General features: G+C 49.8%; 1 protein-coding gene across 6 annotated transcripts in view; it reads right to left on the reverse strand.

Annotated features, from left to right (window-relative positions):
• The window catches only part of PNPLA7 (patatin like domain 7, lysophospholipase), a 63,714-nt gene that overhangs the window by 8,360 nt on the left and 38,682 nt on the right, over positions 1-16,672 (reverse strand). For all 6 annotated transcript variants that reach the window (XM_060608074.3, XM_060608072.3, XM_060608073.2 and 3 more), the window contains 5 exons: positions 16,170-16,319; positions 7,517-7,580; positions 7,151-7,319; positions 5,936-6,118; positions 4,999-5,117 (listed from right to left, as the gene is read on the reverse strand). In XM_060608074.3, coding sequence (XP_060464057.1) covers positions 4,999-5,117; positions 5,936-6,118; positions 7,151-7,319; positions 7,517-7,580; positions 16,170-16,319 — 685 coding nt within the window. The remainder of the gene's footprint in view (positions 1-4,998; positions 5,118-5,935; positions 6,119-7,150; positions 7,320-7,516; positions 7,581-16,169; positions 16,320-16,672) is intronic.

The raw sequence follows: 16,672 nt of genomic DNA on the forward strand, positions 1-16,672 counted from the left end.
CCGAACCTTTCCTTTTTAAATCTTCACAAAGAAGACTGTATGTCCAGATGGTTTTACTAGTGAGTGCTACTGAACGTATAAGGAAGAGTAACACAAATTTCACATAAAACTTCCCAGAGAATAGGAGAGGAAGAGGCACTTCCCAACTCCACTCTGAAGCCAGCAAGCACACCCACGTGCAGCCCAACCTCACACAGATTCAAAGGGAGTCCAGCAGTGGGCAACACGTCATGGGCCAAGAGGTCTACCCTCAGAAGACATCAGTCTTTATTTAAGGATCAATGCAATTCACCACATTAACAGAATAAAGGAGAAAAATTACACGATCGTCTCGACAGAAACACAATAACAACCATCCACGATACGCACTCAGCAAACTAAGAAAAGAAGGGCGCTTCCTCCATCTGACACAGGGCACCGCAGACACCACGGCCGAGGTGACCCTCGATGATGGCAGTGAATGCTCTCCCTCCCACGGGCGACAGGACAAGACGTGTGCCCCACTTCCACTCGGCACCGTACTGGAAAGTCTAACCGGTGCAACAAGGCAAGAAGAAGAAACAAAAGACATATACGTATTTTGGAAAGAAAGACAAAAACTGGCTCTATTCTCAGAAGATATAACTGTGTATATAGGAAATGCAAAAATAAAAATAAAAAAGTCATTAGAACAAGTGAATTTAGCACGGCTATAAGATACAGAGCATCAATTTACAAATATCAGTTGTATTTCTATATACTGGCAACAAACACCTTGAAAGTGAAATTTAAAAGAAAACATTTACAACAGGAAAAAAAGTCCCATAAAATACTTAGCTGATTCTAAAAATTTATATGGAAAAGCAAAGGACCTAGAAGGGCCAAAAACAATTTTGAAAAAAACAGAACTCAGGAATTTGCAGCGTCTGATGTCAAGATTTACCATAAAGCTGTGGCAGTGGTGTCGTGAAGGACAGACACGACAGAGCCCACGGGCTCTGGTGGGGGACACAGCAGCCACGGGGGAGGGACAGTCTACAACCAAAGGTGCTGGCTCAGCTGGATGACCACATGAGGAGAACAGAGCCTTGACCGGCACAAGACGTGTCAGGTGGTTCACAGACCTGAATGCACAAGCTGGAGTCACAGAGCTTCTAGAAGAAGGCAAAATGCCTTTGTGACCTTAGGATAGACAAGAACTCTCAGAAGCCCAGCAGACCGGAAGCAGTAACCATAAAAAATGGAAAATCACGCCTCATAAAAATTAAAAACTATTCATAAAAAATACCATTGAGAAAACAAAAAGTCAAAGATTGAGAGACAGAATTACTACTAAATATTATCTGACAAAAGACTTGTATTCAGATTATATAAATAATTCCCCTGAATCAATAACAAAAGACAAACCACCAGTTAAACATGGATAAGAATGTAAACACTACTTTACAAAATGAGATACACAAAGGGCCAGCGAGCACGTGACCTCATTAGGCCCCAGGGAGATCACCAGATGCCCCCACACACCCTTTAGAACAATTCAAAATGTGGTTAATACCAAGGGTTGGCAAAAATGTGGGAACCTGAACTTCAAACAGTGTTGGTGGGGGGTGTAAAACGGCACAACGTCCCCCATGACCAGGTAGCTCCACTCCTAGGTATTTGCCCGAGAGAAAAGAACATACATGCACAAAAAGATTTGTACAAGAACAGTTATAGCTGTTTCCCAAGCCAAAAATTAACCCGAGTGCCCATCAACAGGAGGAGCGGGGTAAGCAAAGCGTGGCAGACAATGGAATACACTTAGCAGTGCTGCCGATGTGGCCTGGAGCACACAGACAACCTCACACACTGGGCCCAGTGTGTGACACAAGCCAGTACAAACAGAAAAGCTAAGGAAGCCAGGAAACACCTGCATGAATATTCTCAGAGAAATTCAGTATTCCACTAGCGGAAGAAGGAGAGAAAACTATGAAGAAAGCACTCAGACATTAGAAATACTTTAGCAGAATAGAGCAATTAGAAGATCCATCTGAGAAAAACCATCTAGAAAGTAGAACAAAAAGGCAGGGATGGAAAATGAGGGAGAGGGAAGACCTGGCTTCTGATCATCAGGAGCTCCTGGAAGAGAGGACGGAGTGGGAGAACATAAAACACGCCCCAGAGCTGAAGTTCACGATTTCCAAATTCGGAAGGGCCTGCTGGGGCCCACCCAGCCCAGTGGATGAACACACTGCCACCAAGGCACACCAAGTCCCTTCGAGGACCGAAATGAAAAGACTCCCCCCACGGCTTCCAGAGGGGAAACAGACCTCACAAATAAAGTGGGACTGGGCATCTCAACAGCGACACTGGAAGCTAGAAAGACAATGGCAGCACCCCCTTAGAAATTCTCAGGGAAAATTACTTCCATGTTGGATTCCACACCCAGACTGTCATCAAGGACATTTTCTGCTACACAGAATCTTAAAACTTTTACTTCCCAGATGTCTTCTCTTAAGGAAGTGTCTAGAGTATGAACGCTACCCAAATCAGGAGTATGTCAAGAAAGAGGAAGGAATGGAATCCAGGAAATGGAGTTGAATGCAGAAGAGAGACCAAGAAGTTCCCAGGATAACAGTTAAGGGAAACTCCAAGACAACATCACGGGCAGAGCCCAGAGGCGCCGGGAGACCTGGAGGGGGTGGCTCCCACACACGGTGAAGCAGAGGCCACCAGAGATGGCGAGCAAGCTGACAGGAGGCTGATGCTCCAGAGCAGTGTCTGGGCACCAATTAATGACCCCCAGGAAACAGAAAATGGCAATTGCAACAATTATTAACTCCAAGGAAGGAAATACAGCCGTACTATGCAATGTGGTGTGACTGAGCCCTGAATAAGCACCACGTCATAGTAATAGAAATGGTGACAACTAGCTTGACCGGCATGGGAACCACACTGGGAACTGAGTGGTGAGGAGGGAGACAGACAGAAGACAGGTGATGGATAGATGTACAGGTGGACAGATGGATGGCCGACGACAGACAGATGAATGAAGGACAGATAAACTGGGGATGGGTTAGGAACTCAATAATCTAAAACTGAAAGAACAGAATGGCTATGCTGTTGAGAAATGCAGATGAGCAGAGAGATGACTATGCTCCCAGTGATCTTCTCTGGGATGTCTCTGGGTTTGGTGCCGGGCGAGACAGCAGACGATGGCCTCAAGGCAATGGCCACGTGGCTATAAACTAAGTATTATTTTTATGCTCCCAGTGATCTTCTCTGGGATGTCTCTGGGTTTGGTGCCGGGCGAGACAGCAGACGATGGCCTCAAGGCAATGGCCACGTGGCTATAAACTAAGTATTATTTTGACTAAAACTAAATTTTCATTGAAAATGCTGTTGATCGTGGCGCCTGGGTGGCTCAGTCGGTCAAGCTTCTGGCTCTTGGTTTTTCAGCTCAGGTCATGATCTGGCAGTTCACGGGACTGAGCCCCATGTCAGGCTCTGCAACGATGGTGCAGAGCCTGCTTGGGATTCTCTCTCTGACCCTTCCCTGCTCCCATGCACAGACGTGCGCTCGCTCTCTCTCAAACTAAATAAACTTATGAGAAAAAAAATTTTTTAAATGCCATTGATCACATCATCCTGGCCTACAAACCAGGTCCAAGTCTGGGTCAGCTCTGGGCCACCTCACTGTCCTAGTCCCACAGGAAGTAGCCTGGGTCTTGCCCTCCATCAGGCAATGTTAGGTAAATCACCTCGTTCTCCAGGCTGACTGGCTCAGCTTTCAAGCAAAAGCATGGCACCAGAGGGTGCTCGGATTGTGCCGCGTCACTCGGGGCAGGCCAAGTCTGGGGGTGAGCAGGACACCCTGGAGCGAGGCGGCGACTCCCCATGCTGGGGTGAGCAGGGGTGGGGTCTGTGTGTCTACACACCCTCCTGTCAGGAAGGGCCTCAGGCCAGACGCCAGGCCTCAGAGGTTTCCAGGTGGAAAGTGCACACAGTGGGGTTGGACTGCTCCTCTGCATTATCCCGATCTTTTCTAGAGAAGAGAGTCTGGGTCTCCCTTGACCTTGAGGCTGGACGGCATCTCTGACTTTAATTCGCCAGGTGTGAGCACAGGTCTGGCTCCACAGGCAGGAGACAAAACCTTGGAGAGTCCCCCCTAAGGGGGGATACTCCTAAGAGGTTTTAATGTTTCCGAGCCCCCCCCCCCCCCCGCCCCTCCTCCAGCTCACTCTGAAAGGGATGTCCTTGGAACCAGGAGATGCTGAGCCAGGCACCTTCTGCAGGGCCCACGGGAAAGAGGCCAGCAGCACCAGCAGGGCTGGGGGGTGGGGTGTATGTATAGTGCTCAGGAGGCCCTGCGCACCTCATTCGGCCAGAGCAGGGGGGGAAGCGTGAGGGACTCCACCCCACAGGGCACCCCCAGCACAGGTGTTGTGGGAGGCACTGCTCGCACCTCCTCACTGTGTTCCGGGGCTCCACGTCTGTTCCAGGTGTATATGCCTCTTTAAATTCAGGAGGAAGGAGGCGTGTGCCACAATGACAAACACAGGGTAGCAGTTATTTGGGTTAAAAGTCCTGTAAGGAACTGATCAGCCCGCAGAACTGAAGAACGCTGTGCTACGTTTGCAAGCACACCAGGACATTGGTCTATAAAGTATGTATTAAAATGGAAAGAAACTCACCTGCAGCCCAATGGGAAGACTGGCAAAGGACAAGAACAGAGTTCTCAGAGGAAGCGTGAATGGCTAACAGACAAGCAGACACTTCTAGCAAAGACAATCAGAACAAATCTACTGCACTGGCAAACGTTAAAACCTGGGGGTGCCTATGGGAAGCACTGCTTGGCAATGTGCACCCAGGGGCGGAAACATGCTTGGTCATGCACTGGGCCTATCTATGGGGACTGCTCCTGGGACCAGCTCAGAGGCCTCTTGGTCAGCATTAGAGTGCGCGTGCGCACGTGCACACACACACACACACACACACACACACACACGCAGCTGTGGGTGGGATGGGGTGGGGACTCACCTTGCTCCTCCACCCCCAAGCACCAGGGCGATGGCGTTGCCAGTCAGCACCCGAGCCAGGCGGGAGAAGTCCGAGTGCCGATCTGGGGGCCTCTGGAAGACTCGCTCGTACATCTCCACCTGGGAGAGGGGTCGGCAGACAGGGAGGGCTAGGCCAAGTTGTACACACTGTGACCTGACCGGGGTGGCCTCCTCGACTCCTGACCCGAAGCCCTCTCCAGGACACAGCAGGGTCTGTCTGATACTGATGCTGGCAGCACCTTGGTGCCTAGGCATGCCTGGGAAGAGGACCTCACAGGGCACATGGGTGAGGGGACAGGGTGGGCAGATGGACTACATACCCACACGTCCAGCAGGAGACCACAGAGCCCCAGGAGAGCTGTACCAAGAGGGATACCAAGCCCAAACCCCAGCTAAGACCCTGCCAGCCACCAGGGTGGAGGGTGCTCCAGGGCACAGGCTCCCAGGCACAGCCGCCACTGTCAGGACACTGTTCACTGAGTCGCGGGGCCAGATAGGCTGTGGAGTGTGGGCAGCCTGTGGGGCCGCAGCCCCGCAAAGCCCCCAGGGCTGAGGAGGCTCCCTCCTCCCCCTTGGCAGGCTCTGGTGACCTCTCCCCCAGGCTCCCCGTGGAGGTACGTGCGTGCCAGCATGTCTCTGTCAGGCTACGTGCCTCCCCTCTGCGACCCGAAAGACGGACACCTGCTCATGGACGGGGGCTGCATCAACAACCTCCCAGGTGCTGCTCCCAAAGATCAACTCAAGCAAACGTAAGCTTACAGAGAAGCAAGCTCCCCTTATCAGCACCCCAGCGACCTCAGACTACAGAGACCCAGAGAGGGAGCGAGAAGGAAATGAGCTTGGCAATCACAAGTCAGGAAGGCTGTGTTCTGTAGGCCAGGAGTTCCCGTCAGTCCAGCCCAGCGCCCGGGCCTCACCAGCTTGGGCAGGCTTCTCCGGGAGAAGACGCGGCGCGGGCAGCACAGGTGCAGGTGGCCGGAGCACCAGCTGCGCATGTTCAGCCACTCCACGGTGCGGGAGGGTGCGGGCCCTTCCTCCCGGTGCAGCAGGACCAGCTGCTTCTGGGCTCGCACGGCCGTGCTCTCCAGCATCCGCTCCAGCTGCAGGAGGGCAGAGCCTGAGGCCTCGGCAGGACAGAGGCCCCGCTCCGGACGCTGCCGCACACGGGCAGGAGGGCTGAGGGCAGGGCCTTGGCAGGTGGCACCCTGGTTCTGTGAGCCGGCTCAGCCGTGGTGTGAGCTGCCCTTCGGCTCTCGAAGCTGTGACCCAGGGGTCTGCCCGGCCATATGCCTGATGCACGCTGAGCTAGGTAAGGGTGGCCACAGGGAGCTCTGGGGTGCACAGGAAGGGAGAGGCCGCCCCCCGTCCGTTTTCCTAACACCTCCTCCGCATATGCACACACTGTGACCTTCTCAAATGATGTGTCCGCAAACACTCCCTGCATCTCTCCCTGCAGAAGAGGAGCCCGCTTCAGAGATGGGTAATTTTTAGCTGCCCTGGGATCAGAGAGGAAGGAGATGGGGAATGTGTGCTAAGGGAAGGCAAGCCTACACTTCATACCCTTGAAGCTGGAAACAAAGTGGGCTGACGACGTAACTTCACAGCTGAGAACAGACAGATGGTGGGGTACTCACAAATAGGAAACTAAACAGCCACAGAACCCAGTGAAACAATATGGATAAATCTTAAACACCTAAGTGTTGAGGGAAAAGGGACATTTCACAGTGATATAAAATAGGGCACTATTTATATCAGATGTAGATCTGTGAAGCTGTGCTGTATACCTCATAGTAAAACTCAGGACACTCAACTTCACAAGAGGCCACCTGCGGGCCACTTCAGGGCGCCTGCCCTGCTTTGTGCTAAAACCACCACCACAGGTGAATACAGCAAAACGTTTCAAACCATGAAGAGGAGCTATATGGGTGTCGGCTTTTATTATGTCTTTTCCTGGGTTCTTGAAATATTTCATTCAAAGGAAAAGACAGAGAAACAGGGCTGTGAGGAGAGTGGCCCCTGACCAGAACCTGGCCCGCCTGCAGCCCTGCCTCCACCACCCCTGTCCTTGCCACCCTGCCCTCCGGCAGCCCCGCCCACAGAGGCCCCGCCCCCTGGCAGCTCCAACCGGTTACCTCGCCCACAGTGGGCTCCTGCTCTCCCAGGCCCACGATGAGGATGCAGTCGGCTTGCCGGATGCAGCGCTGGGTCCACGGTGTGAGCGTGCTGTCCGCCTGGTAGAGCACGATGCGGTGGATGTCCTCCTGCTGCCCCAGCCAGCTGGACAGCCGGTACTCGTGGATACTGGAAGGCACGGTCATGGTGCGGTGCAGAGGCCAGGGCACGTGTGGACATGGGGGTGTACAGTTGCAGGGGTTGCAGACGCGAGGGACACAAACACCAGGGGACGTGGGGGATGCAGATGCCAGGCTGTGTTTGGACCTGCTGCGAGCAAGAAGCTATGGTCGGCCAGACTGTTTTCCACACGGAGGCTGGTATACCTGTCCAGAGCAGCAGAGCCAAGGCGCTGTTTGATGTTGTCACTGGTCAGCAGTAGGACAGGGCCTGAAAACACACACATAAATTACAGAAAGCTGTCCTGGCAGCCCACCTCCCCACAGATGAGAGCGCCCACTCCCTCCCTAGAGGTCTGGTCTTCTTGAGAACAATGAGAAGCCTTTCTTGTTTCAAAGAGGAAGTGCCTGTATCTGGGCGACACTTCCCTCTGTGCACAGAGGAGACCCTCTGGACAGCTGAGATCACCTGGTGTAGGAGTAGGTGCTGAGCAGAGGAGCTCGGAGGGCTGTGCCAGCTCAAGAGCTCAGCGGGTGGCAGCAGGGGGCTCTCTGAACCTCACTCTGCAACACTGACATATCTCTGCAACACTGATACTGTGTGTGTGTGTGTGTATGTGTGTTGGGGGCAGGGGAAGCACAGTTTGTAAAATGCAAGATAATATAATTCCCCAAATCCACACGATGAGGTTGGCTGGGTTCCAATATGGTGTGGTGGTGTAGTCACGCATGTGGAGATGCTTCTTTTCACATTTTGTTGTCTCTGAAATCAGCATGCATCTTTCATCTACGATGTCTACATGGACACAGGTGTCAGGGCCCGCCCAACCAGGAGGCCCAGCATCAGGGTCCGCAGAAAGGTCACCAGGGGCTCACATGCACTGGGGGCCGCAGATGAGCACCCACAACCCAGGGATGGAGAAGACCCAGGAGTCCTGAGGGCTTTCTTCTCATTCCTGTGCTTGTACAGAGCTCTCCAAGAGCAGACAGTTAAAAGGTGAGAGCTAAGAAATCACCGCATCGTATTTTAACTGGCAGCATCTGCTCTTCTAGAGGCACCCAAAATAGGGGGTGTGTCCTACGATGATGGTGTCCCTACTGAGATATGGCTATCTGGTATGAGCCATGGGCACGCATGGACAGCTCGGACTTAAGTGAGAGAAACTTGCTGGTGTAGGGAAGCTCCTCCTCTCAGGGGCTTGGGGTGAGGGAGCGGGTCAGGTTGGGGGCCTGCACTCCTGCTACCAGCTCTAGTTGGTCACCGGCACGGGCCCGATGGAGGAGGGGAGACCTCTTGGGGCTGGGCTGCATCATGCGCCTGCAAGGGTGGGCCCTGCTGTGCGCACTGCAGCGACACGTCTCGACCGCCTCCTGGACAGGCAGGACGTGATGTGACGCGCAGGCTGTGTCTGGCTGCAGGAACACCGAAGAGCCCAGCCCTGAGGCCCTCCGGGGACCCCAGGCTGGGCTCTGCCTGCCCACTAGTGCATGTCTCCTTGTAGACACCCCTGCCTGGACTCAGGGGGCTCTGAGGAGACCCTGGTCTCCCACAGCACAGGCTACGGCTACGGCCAGTCGGGAGTGTGGTGACCGACCCTGTCCCTGGGAGGGGTCTGCTTATGGCCAGGCAGTGGGCAGGTCCAGGAAGGGAGGGGAAACAGGGTGGTTCATCTGCACTTGGGTCTGTGGCTCTGTGGGGCACAGCTGAAGTGGGCATCCAGCCAGACTGCTGCTCCCCCTCTGGCCTGGACAGTCACTGCTGGCCTGGCTGCTGGACAGCCTTCTTCCCAAACACTGGAAGCTGAGGAGATGAAAACCTCCAAGTGCTAGAAGAAAATGGCCATCAGCCTAGAATCTTCCTCCAGAAGAGAAGGCAGCCTACACAAGCCTGGGCACCTGACTTTTGGCAAAGGTGTCAGCACAGCAGCGGGCCAAGTTCAAGTCTCTCTAAAGGAGGGTTCTGGGTCGCTGAAGACAAAGTGAATCTTGACTTCTATCTTGTATTATAACCCAAAGCAACCCTAAATGGATTGTGAACTGAAAAGGAAAGGTAAAAGCATGAAGTGTTTAGAAGAACATCTTCATGATTTGGGGGCAGGATGAAATTCCTTCGGTAAAACACAAAAAAACAGTAACAATATAAGAAAAAAATTTGGGCGAAGGAAACAATCAGCAAAACTAAAAGGCAACTGACGGAATGGGAGAAGATATTTGTAAATGACATATCAGATAAAGGGTTAGTATCCAAAATCTGTAAAGAACTTATCAAACTCAACACCCAAAAAACAAATAATCCAGTGAAGAAATGGGCAAAAGACATGAATAGTTACTTCTCCAAAGAAGACATCCAGATGGTCAACCGACACATGAAAAAATGCTCGACATCACTCATCATCAGGGAAATACACATCAAAACCACACGGAGATACCACCTCACACCTGTCAGAATGGCTCACATTAACAACTCAGGCAACAACAGATGTTGGCGAGGATGCGGAGAAAGAGGATCTCTTTCGCACTGTTGGTGGCAACGCAAGCTGGTGCAGCCACTCTGGAAAACAGTCTGGAGGTTCCTCAAAAAACTAAAAATAGAACTACCCTATGACCCAGCAATTGCCCTACTAGGTATTTATCCAAGGGATACAGGTGTGCTGTTTCGAAGGGGCACGTGCACCCCCATGTTTATAGCAGCGCCATCGACAATAGCCAAAGTATGGAAAGAGCCCAAATGTCCACTGACAGATGAATGGATAAAGATGTGGTATATATACATGATGGAGTATTACTCAGCAATCAAAAAGAACGAAAGCTTGCCATTTGCAGCTACGTGGATGGAACTAGAAAGTATTATGCTAAGCAAAATTAGTCAGAGAAAGACAAATATCATATGACTTCACTCGTATGAGGACTTTAAGATACAAAACAGATGAACATAAGGGAAGGGAAGCAAAAATAATAAACAGGGAGGGGGACAAAACATAAGAGACTCTTAAATAGAGAGAACAAACAGAGGGTTACTAGAGGGGTTGTGGGAGGGGAGGATGGGCTCAATGGGTAAGGGGCATTAAGGAATCTACTCCTGAAATCACTGTTGCACTATTTAACTAACTTGGATGTAAATTACAAAAATAAATTAAATAAAATTTTTTTTTAAAAAAAGAAAATTTGGGGGCGCCTGGGTGGCTCAGTCGGTTAAATGTCCAACTTTGGCTCAGGTCATGATCTCACGGCTCATGGGTTCAAACCTGCTTAGGGCTCTGGGCTGACAGCTGGGAGCCTGGAGCCTGCTTCGGATTCTCTGTCTCCCTCTCTCTCTGCCCCTCCCCTGCTCACACTCTGTCTCTGTCTCTCTCTCTCACAAATAAATAAACATTGAAAAAAAATTTTTTTAAGAAAAAATGTGGTAAATTGGTCTGCATTAGAATTAAGAACTTCTGTTTGTCAAAAGACATCATTAAACGAATAAAAAAGCAGGCCACAGACGGGAAAAGATACCTGCAATATTAGCATCCAAAAAAGGAACTGTACTGAGATTACACAAAAAAATACCCATCAACAAGGAAAAGATGGCAACCCAATAAAGATACTGGGTGACTTGACAGGCACTTACAGAAGAGGGTGTCTCCACGGCCAATAAACAAACTTCTCAGTCAGTGGGAAATACAAATTAAAGCCATAACGAGACACCACTGCACACTCACCAAAGGGCACAGAGGCAAGACTAACCACCCAGAAGAACAGGCCACACACCTTCCCAGAACATTCTCCAGGACTTTATCCACGGGCGCCTGGCTGGCTCAGTCGGTGGAGTGTGCGACTCTTGACCTCAAGGTTGTGAGTTCGATCCCCACGACGAGCATGGAGCTTACTTAAACAACAATAACAACAAAAAACTTCACAACATTCTCTAGGACACACTGTATGTGAGGCCACAAAACAAGTCTTAATAAACTTTAAGACTGAATCCTACAAGTATCTTTTCTAGTCACAATGGCATGAAACTAGAAATTAGTAACAGGAGAACCAGAAGATTCACAAATATGTGGAGATTAGAAAACAGCCCTGAACTACCCACAGGTCTAAGAAGAAACTGCAGAAGAGATTAAAAAAATACCCTGGGACCAGTGAAAACATAAACACAACATTCCAAACTCCAGGGGCAGCTCACCAGGAAAGAAGAGGGGACCCAAAACTATAAATGTGCAAATGCACAGATCAAGGACCTAACATTATACCTTGGGAGAGTACCAACTAAACCCAGAGCAGACAGAGGAATGAAATAAGAGATTAGAACAGAGATAAATGAAAAGAATAGAAACACAATAGAGAAAATCAATGAAACCAGAAGTCTTTTTTTGAGAGAATCAACAAAACTGACAAACCTTTAGCTAGATGAATAAAGGAAAAAAAAGAGAAGACTCAAATCACTAAAATCAGAAATGACAGCAGGGGGACATTACTGATTTTACAGAAATAAAAAGAAGCAGGGGCTCCCAGCTGGCTTGGTTGGTGGAACGTGCGACTCTTGATCTCCAGGTTGTGCGTTCAAGCCCCACGTTGGGTGTAGAGATGACTCAAAAGTAAAATCTTAAAAAAATAAAAAAACAACTATGAATGGAAAGAAACTTCTTCAGTATATTAAAGGCCATACATATAAACCTGAGCTGACATCACACCAGTGGCATGAGAAAGCTTTCCCCTAAGACCAGGAACAAGAAAGGGCGACCGCTCTCACCACTTCTATTCAACGTTGTGCTGGAAGTCCCAGCCAGAGCAGTTAGGTGAGAAAAAAATATATAAGACATCAAAATTGGAAAAGAACAAGTAACATTATCTTAGCTCAGAAACAACATGATCTTATATGTAGAACATCCTAAAAAGTCCACCCAAAACCGTTACAACTAATAAGAGAAGCAGCAGGACACAAAAACAACACACAAAAGTCAGTTCTCTTCCTATACAGTGACAGAGGTTAAGGAAGAGGTTAAGAAAACAATTCCATTTACAACAGGATCAAAAAGAGTAAAACACTGGGCACCTGGGTGGCTCAGTTGGTTAAGCGTCCAACTTCGGCTCAGGTCATGATCTCACAGTTCATGAGTTCGAGCCTCACGTTGGGCTCTATGCTGACAGCTCAGAGCCTGGAGCCTGCCTTGGATTCTGTGTGTCCCTCTCTCTCTGCCCTGTCCCCCATTTGTATTCTGTCTCTCAAAATTAAATAAATGTTAAAAAAAAAATTTGTTAAGTAAAATATTAGGAATAAACTTAAACTTGTACACTGAAAACCACAAAACATTGCTGAGAGAGATTAAAGAATTGACTTAAGAACATGGGAACATGTCCTGCGTTCATGGGTTGGACGAGTGAATATTGCCACAATGCCAGTACCGCCCAGAGTGAACCACAGATCCAGCGCAATCCCTGTCAGAATCCCAACGAGTTTCTCACAGAAATAGAAAAGCACGTCCTGAAACTCCTACAGATCTCAAGGGACCCTGAACAGCCAAAACAACCCTGCAAAAGAACACAGCTGGAGGCCACCTGCGTGGCTCAGGTGTGTTAAGCATCTGACTTCCGCTCAGATCATGATTTCATGGTTCCTGAGTTTGAGCCCCACATCGAGTGAGTTCAAGCCCCACTTCTCTCTTTCTCTCTCTCTGCCCCTCACTCACTTGCACTCTCTCTCTCTCTCTCTCTCTGCCCCTCACTCACTTACGCCCTCTCTTTCTGTCAAAGGAAAAATAAAAAAGGAACAAAGCACACTTCCTGACTTCAAAACCTACTACAGAGCTACCGTAATCAACGCAGCGCGGTGCTGGCATGAAGACAGAATGGCCCAGAAACGAACCCTCACATGGATAAAATGATTTTCAGGAGGGTGCCAAGACCACTCAATGGAAGAATGGAGTTTTTCAACAAATGATGGTGGGGCAACTGGATATCCATAAGCAAAAAATTAAACCTCTACCTAAACTTCACACCTTTTACAAAAATTAGCTCCAAAACAGATCATAAATTTAAACGTAAAACTTTTGTAAGCCTTTTGGTTTTTTTTAAGTTTATTTATTTATTTTTGAGAGAGAGAGAGACAGAGAGCACGAGGGGGATAGAAGCAGAGAGACAGAATCCCAAGCAGGCTCCATGCTGTCAGCACAGAGCCAGACGCGGGGCTCGAACCCACAAACCATGATATCATGAGATCATGACCCGAGCTGAGATCAAGTCGATGCTTAACTGACTGAGCCACCTAGGTGCCCCAACTTCAAGTCTTTTGAAAAGACACAGGAGAAAATCTAGGCCCTAGGGCTAGGTGCAGAATTTTTAGAAATGATACTGAAAACATAGTCCATAAAAGAAAAACACTGATAAACTGGACTTCATCAAAATTGACAGTTCTGCCTGTGAAAGCCGGGAAGCAGCAGAGGAGGGAGCAGCGCGTCTGCAAACCGCAGACCCGGCAAAGGACCCATATCTGGAGTACATAAAGAATTCTCAAAACTTAGGGCACCTGGGTGGCTCAGTTGGTTAAGCGTCCTGCTTAAGGCTCAGGTCATGATCTCACGGTGCCTCAGTTCAAGCCCCATGTTGGGCTCTGTGCTGACAGCTCAGAGCCTGGAGCCTGCTTCAGATTCTGTGTCTCCCTCTCTCTCTGCCCCTCCCCTGCTTGTGCTCTTTCTCTCTCTCAAAAATAAACAAACATTCAAAAGAATTCTCAAAACTCAACAGTAAGAAAATAAACAACTCACTCAAAAAGGAGCAAAAGATAAGAAGTTATGAACAGATACTTGAGCAGAGAGGACCCACACATGGTAAGGAAGCATAGGAAGAGACACTGAGGGTCGTGAACCACTAGAGAACCCAAATGGAAACCGTGATGTGCTCTCACTACCCACCCATCAGAGCAGCAGACATAAAAACCAACGGCAGCTCCCAGGGCTGGCAAGGACGAGGAAGAGCCGCCTTCTAGAAGGGTCAGCAGCTCTTCAGGACTGCACACACATCTATCACACTCACCACATGCCGAGACGTCTTTCCAGAGAAATGGACACTCACAAGTATACAAAATCCTTGACACAAAAGGTCACAGAGCTTTATTCACAAAACCCCCAAACCAGAAGAAACCCAAATATCCTTCAACAGGTGAAGCAACCAAGTACATTCAGGCTATGTCTCCACAGTGAAAGGGAGCAAACTACGGACAGGTGGCACCATCTGAGCCTAGAGAGCCAGTATCCAGAGGTCATCTGCGTAGGACTCCATTTTTATGATACTCTCAGAATGATGAAACAGAAGCTGCCAGAGCAGAGCTGTGGAGGGGCAAGGGGCGGGGGTCTGTACCTGGAAGGGCAGGGGATGGTGTTGGTGAGAGTCTATCTGGAGGGGTGTGGGGGTGTCTGTACCTGGAGGGGCAGCAGGGGGCGGGAGGGGTCTGTACCTGGAGGTGGCAGCAGGAACACATGGGAGCCACAGTGGCACAGAGCACATGCACCCATGCATACACATGTCACAGCCAGTGACACCTGAAGGCCCACAGACCCCACAAATGTCTATCTCCTTATCCTGACTGGGTGCGACAGTTACATAACCTGGGGGAATGGTACATGGTCCTTTCTACTATCTGCAACTTCCTCGGAATCTGTAATTATTACAAAATAAAGTTTTTGTTTTTGTTTTTGTTTTTGTTTTTGTTTTTAAGAAAGGGAATAAGCTTTTAGGAAAGCAAGATATCCCTGCTATACAACTTGGAGATGCTCTGTGTGTGCAACGCCAACGGGAGATGAATGGGATTCCCCACATCTGGAGTATTTGTTACGAAACAAAGATCAAGACTGACAGGGCAATGAATGCCTTCTGTATTTTACAATTTTGTCTTCAGAATAAGTTTTAAGTACTTATAGTAGAACCTTCCAACTTTAGTAATCTTTTTTATTTGGTATTTATTTAATGCTTTCTATTGTCAAATGTCTACATCGAGTAGAGAACCTTTCCACGTGGTATTAAAACATACACCTTTCTCACGTTGTTTCATGACAGTGATCTAATGCTCACTGCATTTATTCTCATGTCATTCTTTAAAAGACAACCCCGGGGCACCTGGGTGGCTCAGTGGGTTAAGCATCCGACTTTAGCTCAGGTCATGATCTCACAGTTCATGATTTCAAGCCTTGTGTCGGGCTCTGTGGTGACAGCTCAGAACCCACCTCAGATCCTCTGTCCCCCTCTCTCTCTGCGCCCCCGCCCATCCCCGCTTGTGTTCTTTCAAAAATAAAATTAAAATTAAAAAATAATTAAAAAAAATAAAGACACCCCCTGAAATTTTCAGCATTACCATATCACAGAAAATCGATTTACTATTACTATAGTTACTCACAATTACATGAAAACTTACAAATAAAGTGTTAAGAATACATAACACTTTATGATTTGGGGAGTTCCTAAGAGTTCTCAGGAATTTCAACTCCTTGTTTTTGAATTCTAAAGCTTAACAGCTGTCAGGAATCTGGAAACACTACCCAAGCTCCCTGACCTCAACTGAGGGCATTTTCCACGCTGTCAGCCAGCTCCTGCAGCCACAGAGTCGCCTCCACACAGGGAGCCCCCAACCATGCCGGAGGAGCAGCTGCAAGGGGCGGGTGACACAGGCTCCCGTGACACAGCGTCTGCCATCAAGACCCTCAGAAAACTCCTGGTGGATGCTCTTCCGCTCCTGTCCTCTCCCGAGCACCCCCTCCCCGCACCCCCCGCCCAAGGCTTAGCTGTGAGGACGACACTAACTGCACTTGCAGAAGGAACCGGAAGGACCAAGAAGCAAGAAGAGGAGGGCTTGAGCAGATCCCAGGTGGCCTCGGGCAGGACTCACCGATGGCACCGAGGGCGTGCTTGAGCTCCAGGGCAAAGGCGGTGAGGGGCACATCCTCCGACACAGGCATGACCGCCACCGTGGAGAGGTTGCTGGCAGGGTTCCCCGAGTCCCACTTGCTGCCTGCAGTGTGTAGCCCAAACTGGTGACCTGCAAAACACAGGGTCGTGAGTAGGCCTGAGGGGCTGGGCGGCTCCCGGGCAGTCTGGAGGTGTGCCTAATTGTTTCTAGATGGCACCAGGGCACGGGGGCCTGGGAGAGAGGAAGGGGCACCGGGGCTTGCTCCAGGCCCGCACAGTCCGAACTTCTCCTGCCCACCCAAGGACCACCCTGCCTCTCCGCTGGAGTACCAGCCCACACCGTGAGCACCTTGCGTTTCACACACTCGAGCCTCAGGGGAGACTGAGAAGACAGACGCAGCACACAGGAGAAAGCATGAGGCCCGGAGTTAAAATGCTCTGCCACGTGAGGCCCACCTCCTGCAGTAAGAACGACTGGGGGCA

Source organism: Panthera onca, chromosome D4 (genome assembly GCF_046562875.1).
Source record: "Panthera onca isolate mPanOnc1 chromosome D4, mPanOnc1 haplotype 2, whole genome shotgun sequence".
NCBI classification, from domain to species: Eukaryota; Metazoa; Chordata; class Mammalia; order Carnivora; family Felidae; genus Panthera; species Panthera onca.